The 24,469-nt window shown below is 42.2% G+C and overlaps 1 protein-coding gene across 4 annotated transcripts; it reads right to left on the bottom strand.

Moving 5' to 3' along the window:
* Positions 1-479: 479 nt before the first annotated feature.
* PANK4 (pantothenate kinase 4 (inactive)) lies at positions 480-24,446 on the bottom strand. 4 transcript variants are annotated; one of them, XM_037381450.1, is made up of 19 exons: positions 24,156-24,444; positions 20,874-20,956; positions 19,818-20,026; positions 17,560-17,743; positions 16,951-17,043; positions 15,926-16,079; positions 14,770-14,951; positions 13,188-13,269; positions 11,948-12,048; positions 9,893-10,048; positions 8,834-8,946; positions 8,249-8,336; positions 6,212-6,363; positions 4,703-4,758; positions 4,062-4,111; positions 2,572-2,679; positions 2,062-2,162; positions 1,485-1,553; positions 480-906 (listed from the first exon to the last, which is right to left on the bottom strand). In XM_037381450.1, exons 1-19 carry the CDS (start codon positions 24,307-24,309, stop codon positions 693-695), a joined length of 2,349 nt encoding a protein of 782 aa, XP_037237347.1. In that variant the 5' UTR covers positions 24,310-24,444; the 3' UTR covers positions 480-692. The 4 variants fall into 4 exon arrangements, with proteins under 4 accessions (XP_037237347.1, XP_037237350.1, XP_037237348.1 ...); XM_037381453.1 differs by lacking the exons at positions 19,818-20,026; positions 24,156-24,444; XM_037381452.1 differs by lacking the exons at positions 480-906; positions 1,485-1,553; positions 2,062-2,162 and adding an exon at positions 3,162-3,254 and having other exon boundaries at positions 2,595-2,679; positions 24,156-24,446.
* Between the last annotated feature and the right edge of the window lie 23 nt (positions 24,447-24,469).

Genomic DNA, 24,469 nt, shown 5'->3' with positions numbered 1-24,469 from the left:
GCTTCCAACTACTGCTAAGTAGTTCAGTATAGTTGCAGAATCCCCCTCCCACTCAGCTGTTAGCAAGAACAAACAGTGAGGGCAAGAGGAATTACGAGTTCTTCCCGCTGCTGGTAAACTAGTGCTGTTCGGTTATCTGCTACGCACTCTCAGATCACGACACTTGGATTTTAAATACAGCTTAAGCGATGTCTGTGAGGTTAGAAGGTGGATCAGTCCTTCAGTCAAATTCACTGCAAAGAGCATGAAACATTTTAGGTAAGTTTAAAAGCCAATGTGGAAAATGCAATGTCGGATTCACTTAGCACTTGAAAAACCGTTTGGTATGTGCCACGTCATTGCTGGCAGAGTAGGCAGAGATGTATAAAAAAAGGTTTCATTGACATTTAAATATATTTCTATATGAATGTCCCACAGAACAAAAAAATAAAGTCTTTTCATCACAAATACTGCAGCATTAAAATAAACACTTACCAAAATAAACAATGAGTGATATACATATATATATTTGAGTGTGCATACTATAGAGTGAATCATATTGTTGCTTTTTAAGTCACAAAAGCACAATATAAATACGGAATTTCCTGTGACCTCTTTTCCCTGTTGTAATAAAAATACATTCTTTACAGTTAAAGTAAAACTAGTGCAAGTCCATTCCGCTGCTCCTGTTCACCCAGCTGACCAGAGCCGTATCATTTACATGGCACTTCATACTTAAAAATGACACTGAAAATTTTCCCTCCGAGACGATCAGCGAGCCAGGAGTTTTTGATAACGGCAAGCTTGAGGCTCTCGCACTTCAAAGCCGCGTAGTAATTTGTGTGGATGGCACGACCCATGCCTTCAATGATAACCAAGTCTGTCTTCCGCTCTCGGACCAGCACAGCCAAACCTTTATCCAGACGGCTGAAACGAGAGGTCTGGTTTAGAAACAGTCGCCCTTACACGTGCTACAAACGAGACAGGCTATTCTAAGGGCTTTATCATTTATGTAACGTTTTGGATGGAATTACTGATGTCCATAAACAGGAGCACTTTAAATCAAAGGAAATGAGATTAAAACCGAGTTTTGAAAGCTTCATTAACTGCATGCAGAATTGGGGTTTCCCAGAAGACACAGCTAAGTTCTGTCTCCAATAGAGAAACTCATTAAAAGTAAACAGGTTAACAACTTGAAACGCTTCTTGCAGTCAAGCGGATTTCTTGGTCACGGGCAGGATTTTACATCCTCCGTAACAGAGCTGCTCGTGACACTGGCCACGTGTCACTGCTGAACGCAAACCCAGTCACTAAGGTGTCCAACAACTTACAGTAAGGCTCGATCAGCAGTAGGAGTATGAGTCTGTGAAGCCAAACTATGCAACAATTACAGGCCGTGCGAAGGGGATTCCTGTCGGGAAGGTGGCTGAGGTCTCCAGAGCGCAGCCTCTGAACAGCCGGTGGCTGATGGAGACAAGTAACAAACCGGGACTTCGCCAATATACCTGAGATCTAGACACGGCGAGCTCGAGCCTGTCTGAACCAACAGCAGCTTCTCTTCCCTCAGTGCAGATCTTTATCAAAAAAAAAAAAAAAAAAAAGACAAAACCATTAAACAGCTACCTCAGCAGGGCCATGCGAATCCACTAACTGCCAGACAATGAGTATCTTAAGTCTGCTGTGCAAAGGCTTCTTCTCGTGCCAGGATTTTACCAAGAAACATAATGTTTCCTTGAGCAAAAGGATTATTTTCAGCCACGTATCCTCTACCAGGGATGCTCCGTATGTGGAACACCTGTTTTTCCTCTATTCATTTTAATGTAGGAAAAAGATGGGTTTAGTAGCTTGAGTGCTTATCAGGGAAGACACAGACGAGAAATATAATTATAGATGTTCAAGAAAGATCTGATTTCTCAGTTTTTCACCTTAATGAAAGAAAATGATCTGCCTTAGCTTACTTCCAGGTTGCAGATTTCAGACACTAATAAACACAAATAAATATGAACTAAGTATGTAACAAGGAACCTGCTTTTTCCTCCTCTGTACTGTACAGCACGTAGCGCAGACCGGTTAGATGCTTACTGAATAACTGGATCCATCGCCGCTATCCGCTCAGTGACGATCAGGGACTCGCTGTAGGTAACATCATTCAGGGCAGGGCCAGAGTTACAAGCCAATATAACCTGCGGTAAGGGTGGCAGAAGAGTTCACTGATTAATGCAGTCCACGTACGGCATCAGAGCTGCTCGTTTGTTTAAGATCACCCTTGCCTGACCTATTTTACAAAAGAGGGAATGCGAAGAGAAAGGCTGGAGGCCCAGTCCTCATTTTCCCTCGGTTAATTAGACATTATTTCAGGTCTTTTGACGTTACAGACCCTTGTTCAGCGGACTTAGCTCGGACAGAGGCTCGCTTTGCTTTGCGACCTTCCACAGCCTACCAAGTTGGACGCTGGAGTTCCAGGGATTTGGGTTATTCCCACTGTAGATGTTAGGAGCCAGCCTGGTAATGCATACTGCTGGCAGGTGGGTGACAAACCTCTCCCCAGTTACCAAAGCTCCGTTACACAGTGAATTCACGACAACCACTTACCTCTGTCCCTCTAGACAGGAGCTCTCTGACAAAAGGAAAGACTCCTAAAATTATGTCTATTCCACTGTTATCTGCGAAAATTAAGGCACATTTATGAGGGGGACCCTCCTGTAAGAGAAAACCGGTGTATTCAGGGTTGAGTTCACAGTTCATTTCAGTGAAGAGTTTGTGTTCTTTACAACTACTCGCTTTAAGAGCCCACATTTTATACCTTTAAATGACTGGCAATTTTGGTTATCTAGTAGCAGCATAACTCATCAGACCAACACCTACCCTTGGTCTTAGGAGAAATCGGTTTCCCTCATGTTGTCTTGGCACGGTTATTTGAAACAGCCTTTAGTTACTTTGCTTTCTTTGAGAGAGGTCTTTCAAACTGCACCAGTAAGACCTACCCTCTGCCAGCGAGAGGCACGCCGGACTGCCACAGCTCTGCGCAGGAACGTGCTTCAGAGCCTTCCAGACAGCGGGCAGCCGGGCCTGAAACCCTGCTGCTGAGGCTGGGCCATGGCCAGCGGCGCCTCGTGCCATGCGGCTGGAGAATACCAGGAGCAGCTGCCTACTGAACGCGTTGGTTATCAGGGTAAACCTACCTTGGTGGCTGTTTTAAGCTAGCATGGTGTAGGGTGAACAGGATTCCCTTCTGCCAGGAAAGGGCAGGATGGACTGCTGGGGGCAGTGACATCCTAAAAGGAAAAGATATTTCCTATTCTCCATTAACCTTTTAATTTCTTCTAAATCTGACGTTATGAAACTTGGTTCACTCCAGTTCATACCAGCAGAAGACTTCTGACAGTGAACAATGCTTAATTCCTAATAACTATGTTGTCAGGACACTGCTTGAAGTTCCTCAGTTATCACTGTTACACGAGACTAGCTGTTACTTTTGGTTTAAGTTGTAGTAAGTAATGATTTGCAGTAGTCGTATCAAACCTTTTGGCTCTCATTTCCCACATAGAGATTTACACAAAGCAACAACCAAAACTTTTTCAATTAACCTTAATTAAACAGTAATAGAGATCACACAGGGCAAAGAAAGCTTTGCTGATAAGTTAATCACTTTCAGCTTGCTTACTTTCAGCAAGCTCCTGAATGAATGTAATGTTTAGGTCGGCTACTCAGATGGAGGAACAACCCAAACGTTACATTTGGACCCATGTTTTCAAAATTATGGGTCTGGTTATATAGAAGTAAGTGCCCTTAGAAAGCAGGGACACGATATGGCTACTGGGGCAGCTCTGAAAGCAGCCGGGTGCCAAACGCTGCGGCTTCCAAAGGAATTCAGCTAAGAAGCTTGGTGAGTAATGACGTGTCTGGCTAATTCCTTCTATTCCTTCCTTTACAGTAAGGCTGCTGAATTACTGGCACTGTGTTACCAAATTTGAGTTGTTTGTACAGAGTTCCACTAAATCTGTTTAAAACCCAAGATTAATAAGGGGGTTTATGATTAACACATTTGATTACTCAATGGTTAGTAACAATCACAGTCATACCTTCAGTCGCTCTAGCCACTGACTGTAGGAATCTTCTAACCAGGGACGCTCTGTGTCACAGACAAAATCACGTTAGCATTTCTTTTTGGCAAATGGTAATTCTGTATGCTATGAAAAGCAGGAGGTGTCCCTTTACAGATGCTGAAGCAGTAAAGCATTTGAGCTCAGGCTCTGAATGTTAAATGTATAGATTCAAAGAGCTCCTAAGCTCTTAATGATGGGAACAGCTCAATTACAGCAGTTTTGAAATGGAATTTTCATAATAGAGCAATGAAGTCATGCAAGTCAGCTATCGTAAGGACCCATCCAAGCAGGGATGGTGTAGTGCCTCCCAGGACACTATGTGTCTCCTTGACAGGGTTGAACAGTTACAAAAAATAGCATGGGCAAGACATTCTGAATATCTGTGCAGCTGAGACTTCTGTTCAAGGAGAGAGGCTTTCAGATTTCAGTTCCTTGGAACACAAACAGGAACATTCCACCGAAACTCTGTAGCCTGGATTTCAGATAACCCTAGCAAGCGCTTATGATTTCTTGTCATCTGGGCAGCAGAACGGCCACCATAAACACGTTCACACTCTCCTCTGCTCTCGTATTAACACAATATCCAGTTCCAACCACCACCACCGAGCTCCCTATACCTTGTAGTTTTGACTTGGCTTCTTCAAATCCAAATTGTGGCTCAGATTCCAGAACACTGTATCAGAAGAGAAATAAAGAGTACAGTTAAGCAACTTCACCTCACATAAATGCAATTCAAGCATTTCTTTAGCAGGTGGTCAGCAATTTTACTGCACGGGTTGTAGTGGGCAGGGTGGATAGGTCCAATGATCGAGAAACAGATACTTTGTGCTTATGTTAAGAGCAAAAGGTTCAGATGTATGTTAAGAGTTCTTATGCTCAAAGAAAAAAGCTTCAGCAATATACAAATGCTTGCAGGCACTAGACTACAGGCAAAAAAAAAAAAGATATCTTTTAGTTTGTAGGCTACCACAAAATGTAGTCATGATTTAAAATATCTGCATGGTAAAACGGTGCTTTACAAAGTCTAATTTGAAGACTGGTCTACAAAAGTTTTTTAAAATTGTACCTGCATGGGAAAAGAGGGAATTAAAATAACCAGATACAAGTTTTAAAAGCTACTGCTATTGGCTATATGTATGGTGAAGTAGCCCCAAACATGTACGTGTGAGGATTTATGTAATGAGATGGCTAGACTCTAAGCTGTCAGTTAAAATATGACACCATGTGGGCAGTGCTTGCCAGTCCAGTCTCCTGAGTTCCTTGAATCTAGTACGAGGTGATATTTAACTCAGTCTGTACATTTTAGTTCCTTCCTTAAAGGGAATGAGAGCTACGCTAACACGAGTGGCAAGTAGCCCAACTGCTCTGACTGCTGTCAGCTCAAGTTTCTGGTTGTGGGAAACACCAGAAGTACCAGAAGACTAGGAATGCCCACGTAGCCTTGAATCACCTTGTTTTTAATGGACTTGATTTAATCAGAGGGAGAACTCCTCAAAGATGCAGGAAGGGGAAGGAAGTGCTGAATGTCAGCTGTAAAAGAGTATCCCCCTCCCACGCTCTCAGATCTGTATTATCAGCCCCACAAAAAGTTCTAGAATTGGAAAAATCAAAAATATTTCAAGACTGTTGGCATTAATAGCCTCAAATGAATTGATGGCTGCTGACATGATAGAAGGAAAAAAGCTCTCCAAATGGTAACAGAAGCGCATGTTGGTCAAAAATAATTAGTATTTGGCTGTCAAAAGAGACTACCCAACCTAAACTTGCAGCCTGCTGAATATATACTGTGCTGTCGGGACAACTGGAAGTTGGAGAAAAATAGTGTATTTTCTGTGCTAGGGATGTAGTACAACACATATCCAAAAGCAGTGCTAATAACAGTGCTACAAGCAAAGCAGCCAGACTGGAACATTAAACGCTTTATCACTTAATTCAAACACAAGCACTCACAGTGACACGTCTGCCAGATTTAAAGCCTGGCAATGTAATAAACAACGAACATTTGCTTAAGGTGAAATACAAACTGCAATTAAAGTTAGATTGCTGCACTTTTTTTTTTTTAAAAAAAAAGAACAATTGGATATTCTGTATCTTAAAAGGGTGCTTTTAAAATATTTAACACCTACTCTGAGACTGCTTTTGCTCCCCAGTCAAAGACATTCCCCGCAAGAAGTCCTTTCACCAGAGCAAACTGCCTCTCCTCCCAGCCTAATGAATCCAAAGATTCGATTACGCTTTGAAAACATTTTAAGGCTATGCCATTTTCTTTCTGCTTTACCTGTAAGAAAGACATGAAACATTGGATTTATAGACAAAAATTTCTTACCCATCATTGGTTGTCTCGGTCCCAAGACCACGTTCAAGCATTCTCCTCTACGTTCATGGCCTCTAATGGACCGACAAGTTACTGTTATCGGCATGCTTAGTATCAACAAGAAAAAAGTTTCCTGGGATTCTAAGAAAAGCTTCATTAGTGTAGGATACGATCTGTAGCCCCAGAATTACTTTTCTAAGTTAGAGGTGCAATAGATCTTGAGCAGGTGGAGGGACAGAGAGCGGACACACCAAAAAACCTTTCAGTAGTAACATGATCCGTCAAACCCAGGTAACTACCATGAGAAGGGTTACCACTAGCAGTTTTACAAAAACTTTTTAGTTTTGCATCAGGAGTTTCATCATCCCAGATGCTTAGAAGCTCTTGAATTTTTTTCTCTGCTTCTGTCTCCAGTGAGATCAGTGTTACATAGCCTGTCACCTTAAAAAACTTGAAAGTGATACTGGGTGCCATCCTCACATCGAGATCTTTTCTTGGCAATATCTTGTCTGAATTACCAAAAATCAAACATAAGTAAAAGCCGCCTCACTTTTTTTTACTTCCTTCTTAGAGTGGAAGTTAACACCTGACAATACAGCCAGGGAGGACCTTCTATGTATTTTGTAGAAATACATCAATAGTCAGAAAAAACTCTCTAACCAGACACTGGCACTGTGTCATTTCTACGTCCGCACAGACAAGCGGTGAGGATCAGAGCTACAGAAAGTGACTTTTGAGAAATACTGACTTCACGTCCTCTCCCCAACCACATTATGTTGCAGAGTAAAATACAAAGGGTAAACAGCTGCACAATGGCAACGAAGATTTGCAAGAGCTCGAGGTTATGCCTTCGGCCACCCTCCAGCCCAGCTCTACTGAGTATCTCAAAAATGACAAGAGTGATCCAGAACCCTTGTACAGCAGTATGTGGGGAAGCAGCACAGTGGTTAAGGGCAGGTTGCCTCAGCAAGTAAGGAAATGTGTGAAGCTGGGGGTTCTTGGGCCTTTCTTGGCCCTGAGGCAGTGGGGGAGGGTGGCTATCGGTTCATGAACACCCCCCTTCCTTTCCTTTCCTTGGAGGTGGTGGAGGGAGGAAAGACAAGCAAGAGCATTTGAAGGCAGCGAAAGGAACACAGTGAGTTCGTAGCACAGGGGACATTTGCATGGAGCTGCTGAGATCGTTAACTGCTCTAAACCACAACGATGTCAAGTGTCTTTTACCACTTGGCAATTTACACATTTATTGGAAAGTCCTTATACGGCTACAGATAGCTTAAATTTTGAAAATGGTTTCCACACCATGAAGAGAATTATGAGAATAAGGAGAAAAAATAGAAAAGTCCCTGAAGCCTGCCAGACTGCAGGAGTAGCCTCAGTATAAAGGCAAATAAACTGACTATCCTCAAAATTGAAATTCTCAGGTGACTCGTGAGGTACTCCACCATCAGAAGTGCAGGCTTCTCCATGCAGCTTCCTCGGCTCCAAACAGAGGGAGACACCTCCCCGTGGAAGTAGGACGTTACCGTAGCGTCTGATGACAGACACCAGGCGCTCATCAGGAACAGGACTGACACCACCAGTTTGGTTCTCAGAAGTATCAGACAACTGAAGCTGGTCATATTTTTGGTTAGCAGTGGCCTCATCGTGAGCACGCCGGAGGTCCAAGGCTTTATACCCCACGCCCCACTGCGTTTCTCCCCAGTGACAACCACCACCTGCTTAAAACTGCCGCAAGGCAGCCAGTTACTAATCGCTCCCCTGTAAGTCATTACTTATATGAAGTTTCAGAGTATAGAAAAAGCGTCTTGAACTTACATGTTGTCCACCCTGTAAAGCAAGAACGACTTACCTTTGAATAGGGATCCGGAAAATTGAACTCGTTTAAACAGTGTTCCCTTGTATCCAAAAGACTTCTAACTGTTAAGGTACCATATGCACTTTAAAAAGGGAAAAGAGGCGGGGAGGGGGAAAAGAGATCAACTACTTCAAGCAGAAAAAAGTCATTCTCCTCCTCTGTTTCCCCCATAAGTCACAGCACATCACACAAGCACTTGTCTTTACATGCTACATGTGCTAAACACTGTCTTTCAATGGTTAAATTACTACAAGGTTTATTTAAATACGGAGAGGGAAAATGTTCAGAGCAAAGCCAGATACTTGAATTAACATGCTGTCATTTTTAATAATCATGTAACATTTTTTTATAAAAAAAAAATTCTGCCTATGTATCATTTTCCCATTAAATTCCAATACATGAGAGCCAAATGTTCTGTGAGAGGACCTGACATCTGGCACATCAACTTGCTATAGCCTTCAGCCTACTTAGCTTTCAGTTTGCCCTGCTTCATAACCTAATTAGCTTTTAGTTAGCTTTTAATTTGCTCTGCTCAACAGAACTAACACGTGACGGAAAAGGGAAGATAAAAACACTTACAAAGGCTGCTGCCTGAGTGTCTGGAGCTTATTCCAGTATTTCTGTCGGAACTTTTCAGCTCTCTCCAGTGCATCAATAGAGTCCGGTTGGCTGGCTGCAGCACGCTTTGCCACCTGGTAGAGGAATGAGGCAAGACTGAAGTTCCCAAATGAGCTCTTCCTCCATGTAACTGATCTGAAGTTCAGTCTGAAAAATAACCCCTCCACCTGCTACACGGTTCACTGCCTGTGTACTATCCAGTCCCTCCCACACAGCACTTCCCAGCTTTCTCTTACTCCAACCACTGAAGAATTATTTTAAATAAATCTTTGCAGAAGAAAGGAGGTAAAGTTTGTTTCCAAGACTGTACCTTCAGAAATGAAACCCAAGTTCTAACTTCTTACAGGAGGGGAAAAAAGATAAAAAAAGTGCACACACAACAGGAGAAACAGGCAGAAATTTAACAGTTCACATCAACCCCTTGTGTTCTTTTTTTCTTTACTGCAGTAAGGTCAAGTCAATGTGTTACCCCTGTGCTCTTCCCAGCCCTTTCCCTCCTGACACACACTCGTGAAGTCTTGGATTTGGATTTACTTACTAAGTATACATAGCTCTTAAGTACTAGCATGCACTAACTGAATCAGTTTCGCAGTGCAGAAAAATTAACTCCTGTTTGATTAAATCATGCCCTTGAATGCAGAAGTGGCGGTAAGTCAGCAGGGCTGCTCCCATGAGTAATCACAATGCGAGTAATTATCTTTAGCCTTTGCCTTTTTGACCTTTGACTGTATAACCATCCTGCTTGCCAGCTCTGTATAAAGAGGTGGTGCCTTTTAAAGGAAGAAAACGCCTTAAAAAAATAAAAGAAAAAGCACCACAGAAGAACAATATTTCTGCCCGTGAAGGTACCAAGCACTTCCTTTAGGAGACTGGGACAAAGTCAGGAGCCTCTGTTATCAGGGGAAAGAGGAACTGTACTTACACACAGCAGGTATATTTTGCAGGGTAAATGTGTTGGTCCACAGATTTATTTGCTAAATATTTGTGTCATTCATAGACATGACTGTTTGTGACATTTACCCCATCCAGTGCCTCCTCAAAGCAGGTGAGCCAGTATTTTCTGGCCATGGCATCGTCTGTGAGGTCAACGGTGTCTGGAATATACGTTGATGGGTCTTTCAGCAGTGGTAGGTTAACAAGCGGTCTCTCCAACCTATCCATTTCAAGCATGTCAAACTAGGTGAAAAACGAAAAATTTATTAGGATTTACCCAGAAATGTATTCATTACAAATTAAACTAGCACAAGGGCTAAAGAAGTCCATCCACGGTTAAGACCGACAGCTTTACAACCACATTAGAGCATACATCATCATAAATGATCCACTTCGCTGCATGAACTATTTATCCATGCCCACCCTATCGATAGAGATCATCAAGTTTCATGTTGAAAACTTACTATAGGCCCTCTATTTTATTCTCCTTCCCTTACTCCCCAGTACTGTCAAATCTGTGGGGTTATCAGGCCCAAAGACAGAAGCACAGAGAGCTCAGCGTAGGCTTATTTGCAAAGGAATGCTGCTATGCTGTGTCACAACTTCATTTTACAATTCTGATCAAATCTCCAAATCTTTTCCTTATGCCTTGTGAAAACAATGCTTGGGATCAAATTTCTAAGGATAGAGATTAAATTCATGTGAAATATGTCACACAAAGTTGTATTTATGTTACAGAAGTTTCGAAATACAAACCAAAAAGTTACACAGCTTTGTACAAAAAGTGTGCCTCGCTTCTTGCATCTAAAAAAAACTGTGCACATTTATTTTATACAACTATCAAAACAGCATTGCATATGCAAACGCTGCATGGGCTAGAAATGTTCAGGATACGTAAAGATTAAAGCCCACAATGTAGTAAGACTTTGTGTATGTAAACTGGAGTGGTTGCTATAGAACAATTGTCTTTTCATTTCACTGCTGAGAAGTGGACATTTCTGAGCTGTGATTGTTGCAAAGAGATTTCAGTTTACGTGAACAAAGTGAGTGCCAAGCAATAGAACAATTCAAAATGGAGCAGCTGTGGACAGTGCATTACAGCTGGTTTGACCCTCCTGTACCACTGCCAGCATGAAAAAACAAAACAAACAAAGAAAAAAAGATTTTTTCACAGATTAAAGGGTTGAAAAAAAAGAGGAGATATTTATATCTGCATAAATACTTTTAAATATTCTGTCATGTATTTTATGATTAAGAAGAATCACGATGTTATTTTTTTTGGTCATACTTGTAATCCACAATTTCACTAGAATAAATTCAGTTATGGCAGGGCTTAAAATTAGATATATTTTTTACATCTAGGCACAAGCCACAAAATCCATCAAAGTGGACTTCTATTAAGGTCTTACTATTCAGTAAAAGTTCTCCCCCTCATCTTCAGGCCTAAAAAGACCAAGCCACTAACCAAAGCCAGCTCCTCTGCTCCCTGCCCCTACAGCAAGTACCGGGAGCTAAGTCCTGAAAACCAGGAGGAGATAAATCAACGATGGAAGAAATTTTAAAAAACCTGACATGAAAAAACCCTGACCTGCAGACTGGTAAGAGACAGCAAAACACAACGAGCTCCACTATTCTAGCTTCTTTTCAAAAGCATTTCAGTAGATGCAGCATTAGATACTTTAAAAACCTGAATGTATTTCCTGATTGCTTACTGTATGCCAGTTTCACTGTGAAATCGGAATTACTGTATTGTCAGGGTATTTAAGAGATGACTGGGCTCATGCTCTTCTGTCCAATTATACATTTCTCTGCTCATAGGAAGTAAGTAAATGCTGCTTAAAGACAGTGGAACTTCAGATTCAACATTCTGAAGCACAGTATTTCAGCTGTAGCAAAATCCAGCTACTTCAGAGAAAGGGTAAAAGATGAATGCTCCCCTCCCCTGCTTTGGTGAAGGAGAACAAGACAAAGTAGCAGCCGCAATCTGATTTTAGGAGACATCACATCAAACCGTCAGACAAGACACCATATTAGTCACTTCTTTTGGTAAGCGGGAGTCCCAGGGGCTTCAGAATAACCGTCTATTTTCAAATCACCATTACTATGAGAAGGCACTTAGTTCTAGAAAAGACAACCACATACTGTACCACTCCTTGTTCTCTGCATGGGGTAAACATCAGGTGATGTGCTCATAAGACCAGAACTCCCAGCATAATTTTCTCCCCAGCTATACTGATTTGGATCTAGAAAAGAGAAAGACAGAGACACACATAATCTGAAAATAAAACTGAAAATACTCCCGTGAGTGAGCCTAGAGTAGCACCCCCTCAGAGAAGCTGCTTCCCTACAAAAGCCATCTTCCCTTGTTTTTATCAGTAAACACAATTTTTCCCTCTAACCCCTAAAAGAAATGTTTCAACCACTCAGTGAATTACCTCGCTCTAAAGAGCTTCAACCTGAATGAGACATAAGAATTAAAGTTCTAAAATCATTCCTTTTTTTTTAATCCCCTTTCCTCGTCATCAGGGGCTGTAACCAGCATGCCTTCAAAGCACTATCATAGAACACAGAGATAACTTATTTCTAAACTAGATCCATTATTAACAAAATCTAATTACAAAATTTTCAAAGTGTAATGTAAGTTTCATATAAACACTAAAGTTACTTCTCAATTTCTTTTTGTTTTTGAGGAAAAGTTTAATCAAGTTCAGATGTAGAGTACATGCTGCAGAAGCAACATCTTTTAATTCCTCAGTAGCTGGTTCCTTGGCCATATCTATAAAACGGGTATGAAAAGAATCCCACATCCATTATTCTGCGGTACATTTAATATTTTTTAAGTACTGTTAACAACCTCGCTATCTGCTCCACTGTAACTAATATACTGACTAGCTTACCAGCACATCAACAAGAAAGAAAAGTGGCAGAATTCAACCAAAGCACCCTGTACCCAAAGAATGCTGGACGGAAGTGTCTCATCCTTCTTATATGTCTGTGAGGCTTTTCACTCTCAAATGAGCACATTTCTGAGATGCTGGTCTTCTTCAGTACATTAACTGAATTCAAAAGCTGGCCTCTTAAAGAAGGGGAAAGCTCTCAGAGACCACACTTCCCCAATTTGATTTAGAGTTACGACTGCTCTTTGCAGAAACGCAGAGAAGAGCCAAATCCTGCCGGCTTCTCAAAGGTGAGCAGGAAAACCATGAGAAATCAAGATGTCCTTGCCAGAATATATAAAACCAAAGCCCAGCATCTGTGTTTATTAGTGCCAAATGTATTTATTTAGGCAACAGCTTTACATGCAGCCTCTTAAGAGACACTTGGACATTACACTGACATTTCAGAACACAGCATATACAGAACATAGCAGTGCTGTACTTACTGTCTTGTTCAGCTCCTTTTAAAAATGCCCCAATGGCTCCCAGGTAGCCTTCATGTCTCAGGAACAATGCCTGAACCTCTCCCTGCCACAATATGAAACATTGCAATTGGATGGTCCCTGATGGCTAACATGTACTTCTTTGTCACTAGTTTTACACTTATATTTAATAGAAACAACTAGAAGATGGTAATATTCATTTGTGCTACTTTCTAACACATTCAGTAACTTTCATCCTGCTTCTGAAACACAGCTTCAGGAGGAACTGCTTACATACATCATTCCACAATTATTAAACAGCTGGGGGGGGAGGGGGGGAAAGGCATGCACAGTGGTGTGTATTCTAAGCCTGCACAACCACAGAAGCAGAGGGAAGCCAGTGCCTTCACTAGAAAAGACAATTGCATCACTCCATGAATATTCAACTCCTCTTGCTTGAACGGGCTGGAAATGTAAGGTCATCTGATTTCTAGGTCACTAACGTAAGTGTTTGCCACTGCATCCAACACATTCCAGACATTGCTCATTATCTTTATTTCATTACACTGCTATTCAACACTCAACAGCATACAGACACTGTATACTATCCATAGGCAAGCATTTCCGCCATCAAATTAGTTTGTCAGTGCAGTAGACGAATGCTAGAGAGGGTAAGGACACCCTCCATCCCAGTGAGACGCTGCCTTCTCTAAAGGCAAATCAGCTACGTCTGCAGCCGCGACTGTAAGAACAGTTCACACTGACAAGCTACAGTAAAAGATGAGCTGCAATTCACAGCGAATTTGGATTTGAATCACTGATAAAGCTATTCTTACATGAACCTAAAGCTGCAGTTTTGCAATAGTTTTCTTGAAACCAAACAAAGTTTTACAGAAAGGGAATGCAACGGTGAAATAAAAGGGGGGGAAACAGCAGCACACGGGAGCCCCTTGCTTGAAGCACCAAAATGAGAAAAATATTTGTGTCACCTATTCTATAAAATTGCAAAAATGCAGGAACTGATATACCTGTGACAACCATTAAGTGAGCTTTTGGATTTGACTTTTGGTTTCCTAGTGAGAAATCTTCACTATTTTCCACAGCCTCAAAACCTGCAAAGAACTACAGCTTGGTTGTTTTTTGGGTGGGTTTTTTGGTTTGTTTTTTTTGAACAACATATAAAACCCAAAAAAACCCCCACTGATACTAACTGCTAACTATCTTGGCAGAACAATCCCGCCTTGCACAGCCTAGGATGTGAAAAGAAATAGACGCAAATCAGCAAGAGGAATTGAATAACAATATCTAAGCTATCTAAGAAAACAGTGAAAACTCATAACTTGGCAGCTACAAGACAGACTGTCAACCAAAAAATAATAATAAAGAGAGAGAGAGGGAGAGAAAGGGAGGCCAGGCAGGACTCCCAGGCATTTCACAGTGATTTTACCCCTCCCACAACAGATCTTTATAGCCCTGCCTTACCTACCTAAACAGCCGCCCTCTGAGCTTATTTCATGGGCAAATTCATTTATTAAAATCTCCCAACAACCTAGAAAGTTAACTAAACACGTGACTTTGCTATTAGGAAAATTTCTGTTTTCATTACCTTGGAGAAGAAGTTGATACTGTAGGTTATTGTGCGCATGGTAACAGGGTGACCCCGAATAAAGAATCCTCCAAAATATATTTTATCTAAGTTATGGAGTTTGGCATAGAGGCAGGCGAGTTGACCAATGTCATTGCTGATCATATGTAGTAAACTTTTTGCCATATCTTCTTTGGAAAATTCTTAAAGGAAAGAAACAGTAAACAAAATTAAACACAGCTGAAGAATACTCAAATGGACTGTACTCTTCTAACAGATAGCTTACAGCTGGAGGGAAATAATTACGGAGTTTGACCAGTTTCTTTATGTGTGTAGAAGAAAGGTGTTCCACCCCCCTTCGCCAAAAATCTCTTATAAAGAAAGTCCTTCAAATAGCAAGGAGTGTGTATTTGACTAAAGATACGAAAAACACACTAAGCCTCTGAAATACTGCTTGAAAGAAACCTGCTTGAAAGGTCAACAGCAAATGGCAAGAACTCAATTTCTTCTCTCTAGGAAACACGGATGATGGTTCATCTGTCCATCTTGACCCGAGAGGCACTGCAAGCATTTTATTATAATACTGCAAATCAAATTGCAAATTACAGTAAATCACTGCCATAGGTTCTTTTCTGGACCACGAAAGCCACATACACTTCCCACAGGAATATATTAACTACCTGGACAGCTATTTTTGTCGTTTGCCTAGACTTCTGCAATCCCAAACTGAAAATCTGAATGTCTGCTTGTAAGGCAGTACTATGTCACATTTTTAATCAATAAAATATTATGCAGGCAAAACACATGTAGGCAAGATCATGAAAAGAACTGATGGTTATTTTCCAGCTCTACTTGTAAGATCATTATAGACCTTAGATTCCCAAGGGCCAGAAGAGAGGTTTGAAACGAATGAGGAGAAGAAATGCAGCCAACAACTCCAAATAACTGGAGCAACTCAAGCAGTGCTCCAAGTCCCCCCTCCCCCATGACACAGGGAAATGGCTAAGGCAAGATATGTTTATGCTGATGAAGCTGGCAACTATTTTTCCATCCCTTGAAGTGTTCACAGGAAGCTGCACAAGCAGCCAATCACGCTGACAGGCAATGTAAAGCATTAACTTGGTAAAGCTTATCTTGGGTAAAGCAAATCTTGGGTAGATCTTTTATATACCAATACCTTTGTCTGCGGTAGTAGATTTCCCGAAGCTGCTAGCTATCAGATTTCCACTTAGCCCCAGGGTCTGGTAGGCGCCTCCATACACATCTTTCACCAGCATGTCTACATTTGTGTGCTGGCCCTTTGAAGCAAGTTGAAGCAATTCATCAAATTTCTGAGGATGAGAAGCAGAGTTACTTTAGCTTTCCTGGACAGCCAGAGAACCTTCCCCATAAACCCGGAGCTCTGCAGCAGCTTTACTAATCAAAACAGGGTGGGGTGGCTTGTCTTACGAATCCACCCTGCCAGCAAAAACTACACTATTCCTAATTACAAGGACTTATCCAGAGTCTGTATCTCATCCAACAGACTGATCTTAAGTGGAGCTCCTTTAATGATGAAAAGCACAGCCATCCTCTTCAGTTATCTGCAAATAATTTGTTCAATTTCCCCTGAAAGCTAGAGATGGATCAGCACATATAAAACAGAAGCCTCATGCATCTCTTATCTTGGGAAAGTCAGAAACACAGTAACTAAGAGCAAACACCCTTAGACCTTCTTGAAGCGTAAGAAAAAGATGTTTAAAACCCCAAAAACTGCCTTTACTGTTGCAGAAATGCATTACTGTTCCTGAAATGAAACTTGTGTGCAATCTGCATTACCCCAATACAATTTTGTCTGTTAACCCTAATTTCTTCCCTGACTACTTCTTCTACAAAATCAGAGACAATTAAGAGCAGACATTTTCATGTTCTAAGATTTCTCTTTTTAAAGCATCAAACAAACATTGCCAGTATGGGTCTTCCCTTTGACATTTTCTTACTTGGTGCATATGTAACTCTAGCTTTTTCTACACCGCTGACATTTAGGGACACCTATTTATGTCACATGGATCTTCAAGACAGCAAAAACCAGCACGATTTAAGAGCTGCGTTAGGCAGAGCAGAACTAAATCCAGCCTTATTCTGGCAGATGGCCAACTTGACATTTAAGTGAGGAACCCCTGAAACCGTAATGTGTAACGGAATTAAAGGACACGTCAATACCTTTGTTTTTGTGAGCAGTGCTCCAAGACCCCAGAAGGTTCCACCTCCAATTGAGCTCCCTCCAATCCATTCAAATTTGTCTTCTGTTTCTACCTGTCAATAAAACACAGCAGATTTGTCTAGAAAGTCCTATTATAACTATAAAGACTCAGATATGAGAGCATGTGGGGGTTTTCTGAACAGTGGAATTAGTGTAGGCAGAACTATTTAACTGTCTACATAGCAGGTGAGAAGTGCATGTTCCACAGGCTTATACCACAAGCAGTTTGTGGAATGTTTGTACTTAATTCTTGGCCAATAATCCTAAATACAGACATAAAATTTGGTCCCCTCAACAGCACACCAAAACAAACAACAAATATTAAAATTCACTTTGATCTGACAGTCTTTGTCCTCATCAGTTAATGTAACAACTTCTCTAAACACCAAATGTCATTAAAAAGAAACTATGCTAGTGAATGGAAAAGCATTCATAACTCTGTAAGAAATGGAAATAAATAAAAAAAAGTCCTTATTTTCTTTCTAAACTTTGTATTACCCAAGAAGAAACAACTACAAGTCTAAACCAGATCACCTTTATCAAATCCTACAATAACACATTTTACTCACCTTCACTATAGAAACCCCAGAGCCAATATTCACCAGTAAATAAGGGAAAATATTTGGGTGGTTCATCTGAAATCGGAATTCTGTATCTGAATCTTTCTGGTATGCAAACACTTCATGGGGTATGTTCCTTAGCACAAAGTTGCATCCTTTAATTAGACAGGTCATTACATCTTCTTTATCTACTCTGAGGGGAAAGGGGAGAAAAAAACATCCTTACATAAATGTCACAGATAAGCAAGTACGCTTTTAGAACAGTTGTTTTTAAGACTTTACAAACAGGAGATAGTAACCCACACCACATGGCAAAAGTCCAGACATCTTATGAGACCTACATCTGCGTACATTCTGATGTTCATCTGCCATGCCAGAACACACAATCTGAAGTTAGGCTGTAGTTACAGTAACTTTAATCTTATATTAACCATGCTGTCATTACAAATAATCCTGCTCCCCTATTTGCCTGTTTACACTGCCTCTTTAGCACCCTGGGGCTAACGCAAGCATATGTGCACCCATGCAATAAAGTAGGTCAGGAAACTTAACAGGAAATTAACCTAACAAAACAATTTCCTAACACAGAGTAATTTTCTCCTTCCTTCTCAATAAAGGAAAAGGTCCCCCTGAACATTTCAACACTTGTTTGTGACAGATGAAAGTGGCAGCGAGGAGCCTACCACCGGGATTACTGAAGACAGGACAAAAAGGCTTCTCATGAGAACATTGGATTCAAAACAGTACGTATCCTGAGTACGGAGTCTGGGAACACGATAATTACATCAGTCATCTTATCTAAATTCTGTAAGTCAGCTAACACTTACTGACTTTTGCAAACTTCTGTATCTTTTGTATTGTTACTGATTTACGGTAGATGTCTTAGATGGAATACACTGAATTTCTTAGATGAAATATCATAAGCCTTGTTGAAACACATGCACAAATACACATCTCAGTTATGCTTTCTGTTTGTCAGGATGGAGAAGGTGCTGCTTTTTGAGCCTGTTGACCAATTAAGTATGTCATGACCAAAGAAACAAAATCCAGGTGCACCACATGAGAAAAGTGGGGGGAACCGCCTCCTTGTCTTGATTAATTGATGCCTGGTTACAGCCAATAAGGTACTGATGCAGGCTGGTTTGAAAAAAAGGTTAACAGCATCCTACCTATCAGAAGAAGAAAGTAATCTGAAAAAGCAGTATAAAAGGAGATGAACACAGTCCCTCAGAAAGGGAAGAATTTATTGTGTAGAACTGCAGTGGGAGAGGTGCCCTGAGGGTCTCCCCAGTAACATCAGGTAATGTTTTATATTGGTGTAAATTAATGGTATTTTTATCTCTACTTACGGAAGCATTTTACTGTACAGTGTTTGATAAGGTTGTTTGAAACTTAGGAGGCTGTAAACTCATGAAACTGCCCTTTAGTCTCCTGCAGGCCTATGTGTGTTAGGTAGGAGCTATACAGTAAGTTAGTACATTATATTAATTATTAATTTCTAAGCATGCTCAGAAAAGTTTTAGAAGCTTTTGGAACTCTAACTTGAGTGCCTAAGCAACTACAGAGATTAGGTACATCCAAGAAAAAAAGTGTTTGGCAGCAATATTTGGGCTTGTAATAATAAAGTTGCCTTGTGGATTTCATCCTTAAATAGAAAGACTGACACTTAAACACACCTCATCACAGTACCTCATCAAATGTTCCTAATTAAAATTCCTGTTACTAATAAATGTACTAACTACTCTATTTCAAATATTACTTCATATTATGTATCACTGTGGGTTTTGTGTATTCAGATCTCTACTCCAGTAGAGTTCAATGGTATGTCCAAAGCATACTACTGATAGCTAGGATACCATCACTGAAATCCTGCTAGCTGAGGGGTCAAAAGCAAAAACCATTCTTATAATCATGAGACTAGTTTAACTTAAAAGTGGAGTAGGTGCAAATGAGATCCTTTATATATATATATAAAAAAAGCTGCGATCATGCCTTGCTTTCTTCTTTTTACTCTTATTCCTGAGCCCTGTGCTCGATTGCTGCACCTCCACTGTGCCAATTAGTGATACAGTTATCTTTTTGCAGCTTGTGTTGACTAATGAGTCAATTCAGCCTGGTCTGATCAAGATGCACACACATGTTATACTGCTTCACTCTTGTGGCATGGGTGGCTTTTGAGGGCAGATGGGCAAAGTGGAAAGTTAGCCTATTAAAAATCTCATCAAAGAAGTTCACTCCTATAGTTGAATTTAAACAGTTCCACTTACTTCAACCCCAATTTCTTCTCAATAAGATCTTTGAATTTATAGGCACCACCACCTGTAGCTTTGATGACTTTTGTCTCTGTATTGACAAGATGGTCTTTGATGAAATCTAGGCAGGTTTCAATATAAGTGTTCTCAAATTTAATGAAGTGAAGTCGAGCTGTAATCTCCTCCTGAACTGATATTTCATACAAAGGTTCATTTTCTATGTCCTTTAAAAGAGAAAAGAATTTCTTACAGATCATTCAAAATCCTTCCTCGAGAAACAAGGTTATATGCTAAACCATTGAACACCAATACCTGTGCTTCCTTTGCCTTGAAACTGTTAATGCTACTAAACATAACGCCCCAAGCTACTTTAAAAGAAGAATATAGTTTCAACAGATCTGATTTCTCCTTAAACTGGGAACATTGTCAATTCTCCCATGTGTTAGACATGCATGAAATACCTCTGTATGATAAAAGTTATGTTTATATGGGAGCCTGGGCTTTTTACAGAAGTACCACATTTACCTGTCTAGAAAATAACTATTTTGAACGCCAGCTGGCAATACAAGTGCTGTCAAGAAGGCAAGGGATCTAACTGAATTTGTCAGTGCATGGGCTGCACAACTCTGAAGCCCTGCAATCAGTCTTTCAGTAAAGAGAACAAGTATGATGTATCATCACATGAATTTAGATCTAGAGCTATATTAAGCTTGTAAAGCAAAAATAATTGCCAGACCCATGCTAATGTCTAACTTCCCCTGGAATATAGTGAAGGGTTATTAACAGAAGCCACACACTCATCTGAGCTGCAGTACACACACTTAGGGATGGCTCTAAGTGTCAGCACACACTAGAATGTGTGTTAAAAAAAATTTAAGTTGTGACTACTTACTTCAGAGAGACAGACATGACAGAAGGTCATACTTAAAACTTTATTTAGAACTTTCCTATAGTTTCTATAGAGCAAGTTACTAGATGGCTTTCAGATGAAATCTCTATTCTACTATGAGAAGCCAGCCCAGTGCTTCGCTGAGTCAACTGCATGCAACTGATCAATGATACAAGTCTTACCTTTCCAGAATGATCAAAGGATCTCACTCTTGCCACTTTATGCTGCACGGTTGAGTAGTAAGCCAACTTGGTTAATGAACCACCTGTTAATAAAAAGATGGCAAGTTATGATTAATGCCTCACCTTAGAGCAAACAATGTTAACTTATGTTTATGTATGCTGTACCTTTGAGTTCTTGGGTTTTAAGACTTCCTTGGCTAAAACCAGATATAGTTAAGCTAAGTGCATAATGCAGCATGCCAAAGAACCCTTGTCTAGAAACTGATTTGGCATGGTTAACTCCAAATGAACTACTTATGGGGTGGGGCGAGGGAGCTCCACAAGTTGAACTTATACCCAGCTGATGTGGGAATGATTGAACATGAGCAAAAATAAGTGGAAGTCCTTAATTCACTGGGCTAGCACATGTATCGTTTATCTTGTTTGGAAACTTTACAGAAACCCCCAGATCTGCTGCTTAAAACACTATTTTTGTAAGCAGGTTTGTCACAGTTCAGCAATGCATGCCATATGCACAATCAAAAAGTGTTTTATCAGGAACACTTCAGTAAATATTCTTAACCTGCTTCCAAGGGCAAGCTTCAAATTCATAGCTGGTTAGAAGATTACTCAATAAATGATTCTGCAAGATTATTCTTGGCTTTGGGGTAAAGAACACTGAGAATGATGTTCCTCAAGCATACCAGTTAGTGATACTACCAACATGCAAGCCTGAGCAGACCACCCTCTTCTCTTCAGGCCTTGAGTCTGCTTACATCAAGACAATAAAACTTCCAACTCCCGTCTTGAAACAGAGCTTAATCACTTGCCCTATCTGTGCTGTCTTTGCATCTGACCTGCAAAAGTGAATTTATGAAGTTAGACTGAATAACTTCACTAACTATTTTTCCTTAGGACAAAACAGTACCTGCTGGTGCTTCTGATACCTCTGGTATCTTAATCGAGAAGGTATTTGAGCCTGTAAGTAGGAGGCTGTCAAAGCCTGTTTATTTTTGTTAAAAGAAGCTTTAATTTTTTTCCCCTTCAAAAAGAGAAATGCCTCTTCAACCAGTCCCGAGTATCAGGATCTGATTAAGGTATCAGTTTGCTTCATAAACCTCTAAGCTGCTTTGGCTGTTGGAGAAAACCCCTTAATTTTAACTCAGCATAAAAAGTACCCTGGACTGCAGACCATAACCACCCTCATTTGTACAGAAAGTCAGTTCTAACTTTGCATCCATGCCCTCGGATCAGGAACGCGGGGCACAGGTTCACATCAGTGCTACAGGCCTAATGTTTAGCTGATGTTAATCTGCATGCACTACTCGCCTCTTGCCGAAGGTTTGGTGTGTTCCCCCTTTCAGCAAGTTTACCATTCATCTCTTATAACATACTGCATATGATATGAGACAGGAATTAGACTTACTACTGGGTTAAAATTAGTCTCAACAGCAAATAAAAACCTGGCAGTGTTAGATCATAACATAATGGCTAAATTCAGTGGCCCCATACCCTAATAACTTATAAACAAGTGTAATCAAGAAACGCAGCATGGGCAAGTGAAAAAGAATCAGCGAGTGCTTATAGCTTTGCCTTCATAACAGTACTCTATGTCCTCCATAGTGCTCAAATAAGCAGGGAAATTTTTTGCAAGCTATAGGAGAAAGACAGCTTTCTGCAGCAAAACATAAGTGAGTTTAACTTAGTGATCACTGACAGACACTTAGAGCAACAAAAGCAACAAAGCTTTCCTGACCTCAGATCTTCAGTGTACCAGCCAATGCTTTAACATTTCTGGTAAACAAAATCCAAACAATGTTCTGCTAGTTCGTTCCTTAAAGGTGAGGTTTTCTTAGCTCTTTTTTTTTTTTTTTTGTAAACAGCTCAGTAGCTCTGTGCTATGAGGAAAAGCTTCCTTTCAAATCTCTAAGTAGAGGAATCACGAAGCTTGTGGTGGAATATCATACTGTGTGTTCAACACTGATAATGACATAGGTGCTTCATCAAATAATTTATCACCAGATAAATGGTATGCAACGTTATGCTTTATACATTCTCCCCTTCCTCTCCCCGTTTTTAAAGGCTTAAATCCATTCAGAACACCAGCTGAGCCATGTAACTAGGCTTTATAACTAATCCCACAACTCTAATTCCACTCTGACCCACAGAAAGGACCAATTCCAGCTGTTATTTTAACATGCATGAAACAAGTAGCTTCTGGAGGAGTGAAGCAGACTTGTGATATGACAAGATTGTGTAATATGGTGCATATATTCTTCCCACTACAGGAAGTCTATGCCACCCAGAGTAGGGTTAACCAGAGGACTAATGGAGGCTCACAGCAGTACTGCACAGTACTGTGGCTGAAGAACACTCTTCTGGCTTTCCTACTAAATAGTTCTGCTGAGCTAGTAACTGCAAAACGGAAGCAAAACGCGTGAACTAGCATTTTTGGCTTTGCAGATCTCCACAGAACAGCAGCGAACACCTGTACAGGTGAAACCACTGCTCCCAGGCTAGCTGTGCCGTGTCCCAGCACAGCCGCCCACGCCAGCACAGCTCCCTGCCGGGCTGCTCCGGTGTCACTTCGATGTGCATTGCTCTGTCCGGCCCTTGTGTAACACCCAGCAATGTCACGTTCTCAGGCTTGTGCGCGGGCCGGGGGTGTTTCTGGGTGACTGTGGAAGCCAGCGTGGCCAGCCGCTGCTGCAGGCCCCCAGACCCTGCCAAGAGCCCCCTCAGCTCCGCAGCCACCCGCTGTGCCAGGGCGGGCGGAGCAGCAGCTTTCCGCCGCGCCTTCTCCTCCAAGGCCCGCTGCAGAGGCACGGAGGGGCGGTCGCGGGGGGGATCCCCAGCCGGGCCGAGAGCAGCCGGGCCCAGGGCGGCCGGTCCCGGGCCACCGTCTTCTCGCCCGGGGTCGCGGGCCGCGCTCCCCTTGGAGAAGGACAGGCCGGGGCTGCCGCCCAGAGCCAAGGGCGGCCCGGGCCGTTCCGCCGGCGCTCCCCCGCGCCCGGCATGCCGGGGCTTGTAGTGCCGCCCGCCGCCGCCGCCTCGCCCGGGCCGCGGACCGGGACTCGCGCTCCCGGCGTGCCCCGCGCCACTCCCGCCGCCGCGCTGCCTGCCGGGAGCTGCAGTGCGCCCCGCGCGCCCCAAGGCGGCCCGGCCGCCCCGCAGGACTGCGCTTCCCGGCATGCCCCGCGCCGGCGGCCCGGCCCCGCGCCTCCCCTCAGCGGGCCGGAGCCGCCGCCCGGTCCTGGCCCGGCGCCCCCTCCCCGCCGCCCCCCGCCGCGCCCGCCCGGTTACCGATGTCTATTGCGAAGCGCTTGGCGTTCTCCAGGTTGCGGAAGATCTCATCGGGCGGGAGGGTGATGCTCTTGTCCAAACTGCCGTGACCGCCGCTCCCTCGCCCGCCCCGCTCCGCCATTTTGAACGCGACCCACTCCTCGCCTGGCCTCATCGGTATGCAAATGTATGCGCATACATCTACATGCTAACGAGGTCGGCGCATAGATTATGCGAATGAGGCAGGCGCTGGCGCGCGCACAAAGCCACCGCCCCTCCCGCTCGCACGCGCGGGCGCGTGTCAGAGCGCGCCGCAAAGCGCGGCCGGGGGCGGG

This window comes from Falco rusticolus, chromosome 3, assembly GCF_015220075.1.
Source record: "Falco rusticolus isolate bFalRus1 chromosome 3, bFalRus1.pri, whole genome shotgun sequence".
Lineage (NCBI taxonomy): Eukaryota > Metazoa > Chordata > Aves > Falconiformes > Falconidae > Falco > Falco rusticolus.
Note: the sequence above shows the minus strand (reverse complement) of the source record. Positions and strands in the feature narration are given on the sequence as shown.

What these genes read in the sequence shown, in the direction of transcription:
- PANK4 (XM_037381450.1), bottom strand. Translation starts at nt 24,309, where the DNA reads ATGAGGCCAGGCGAGGAGTGGGTCGCGTTCAAAATGGCGGAGCGGGGC. An exon ending in CCTTTGATCATTCTGGAAAG is followed by an intron (nt 20,027 to 20,873) that starts GTAAGACTTGTA and finishes TCTCTTTTAAAG; the next exon opens with GACATAGAAAATGAACCTTT. An exon ending in TCCTGTCTAGAGGGACAGAG is followed by an intron (nt 2,163 to 2,571) that starts GTAAGTGGTTGT and finishes CCCTTACCGCAG; the next exon opens with GTTATATTGGCTTGTAACTC.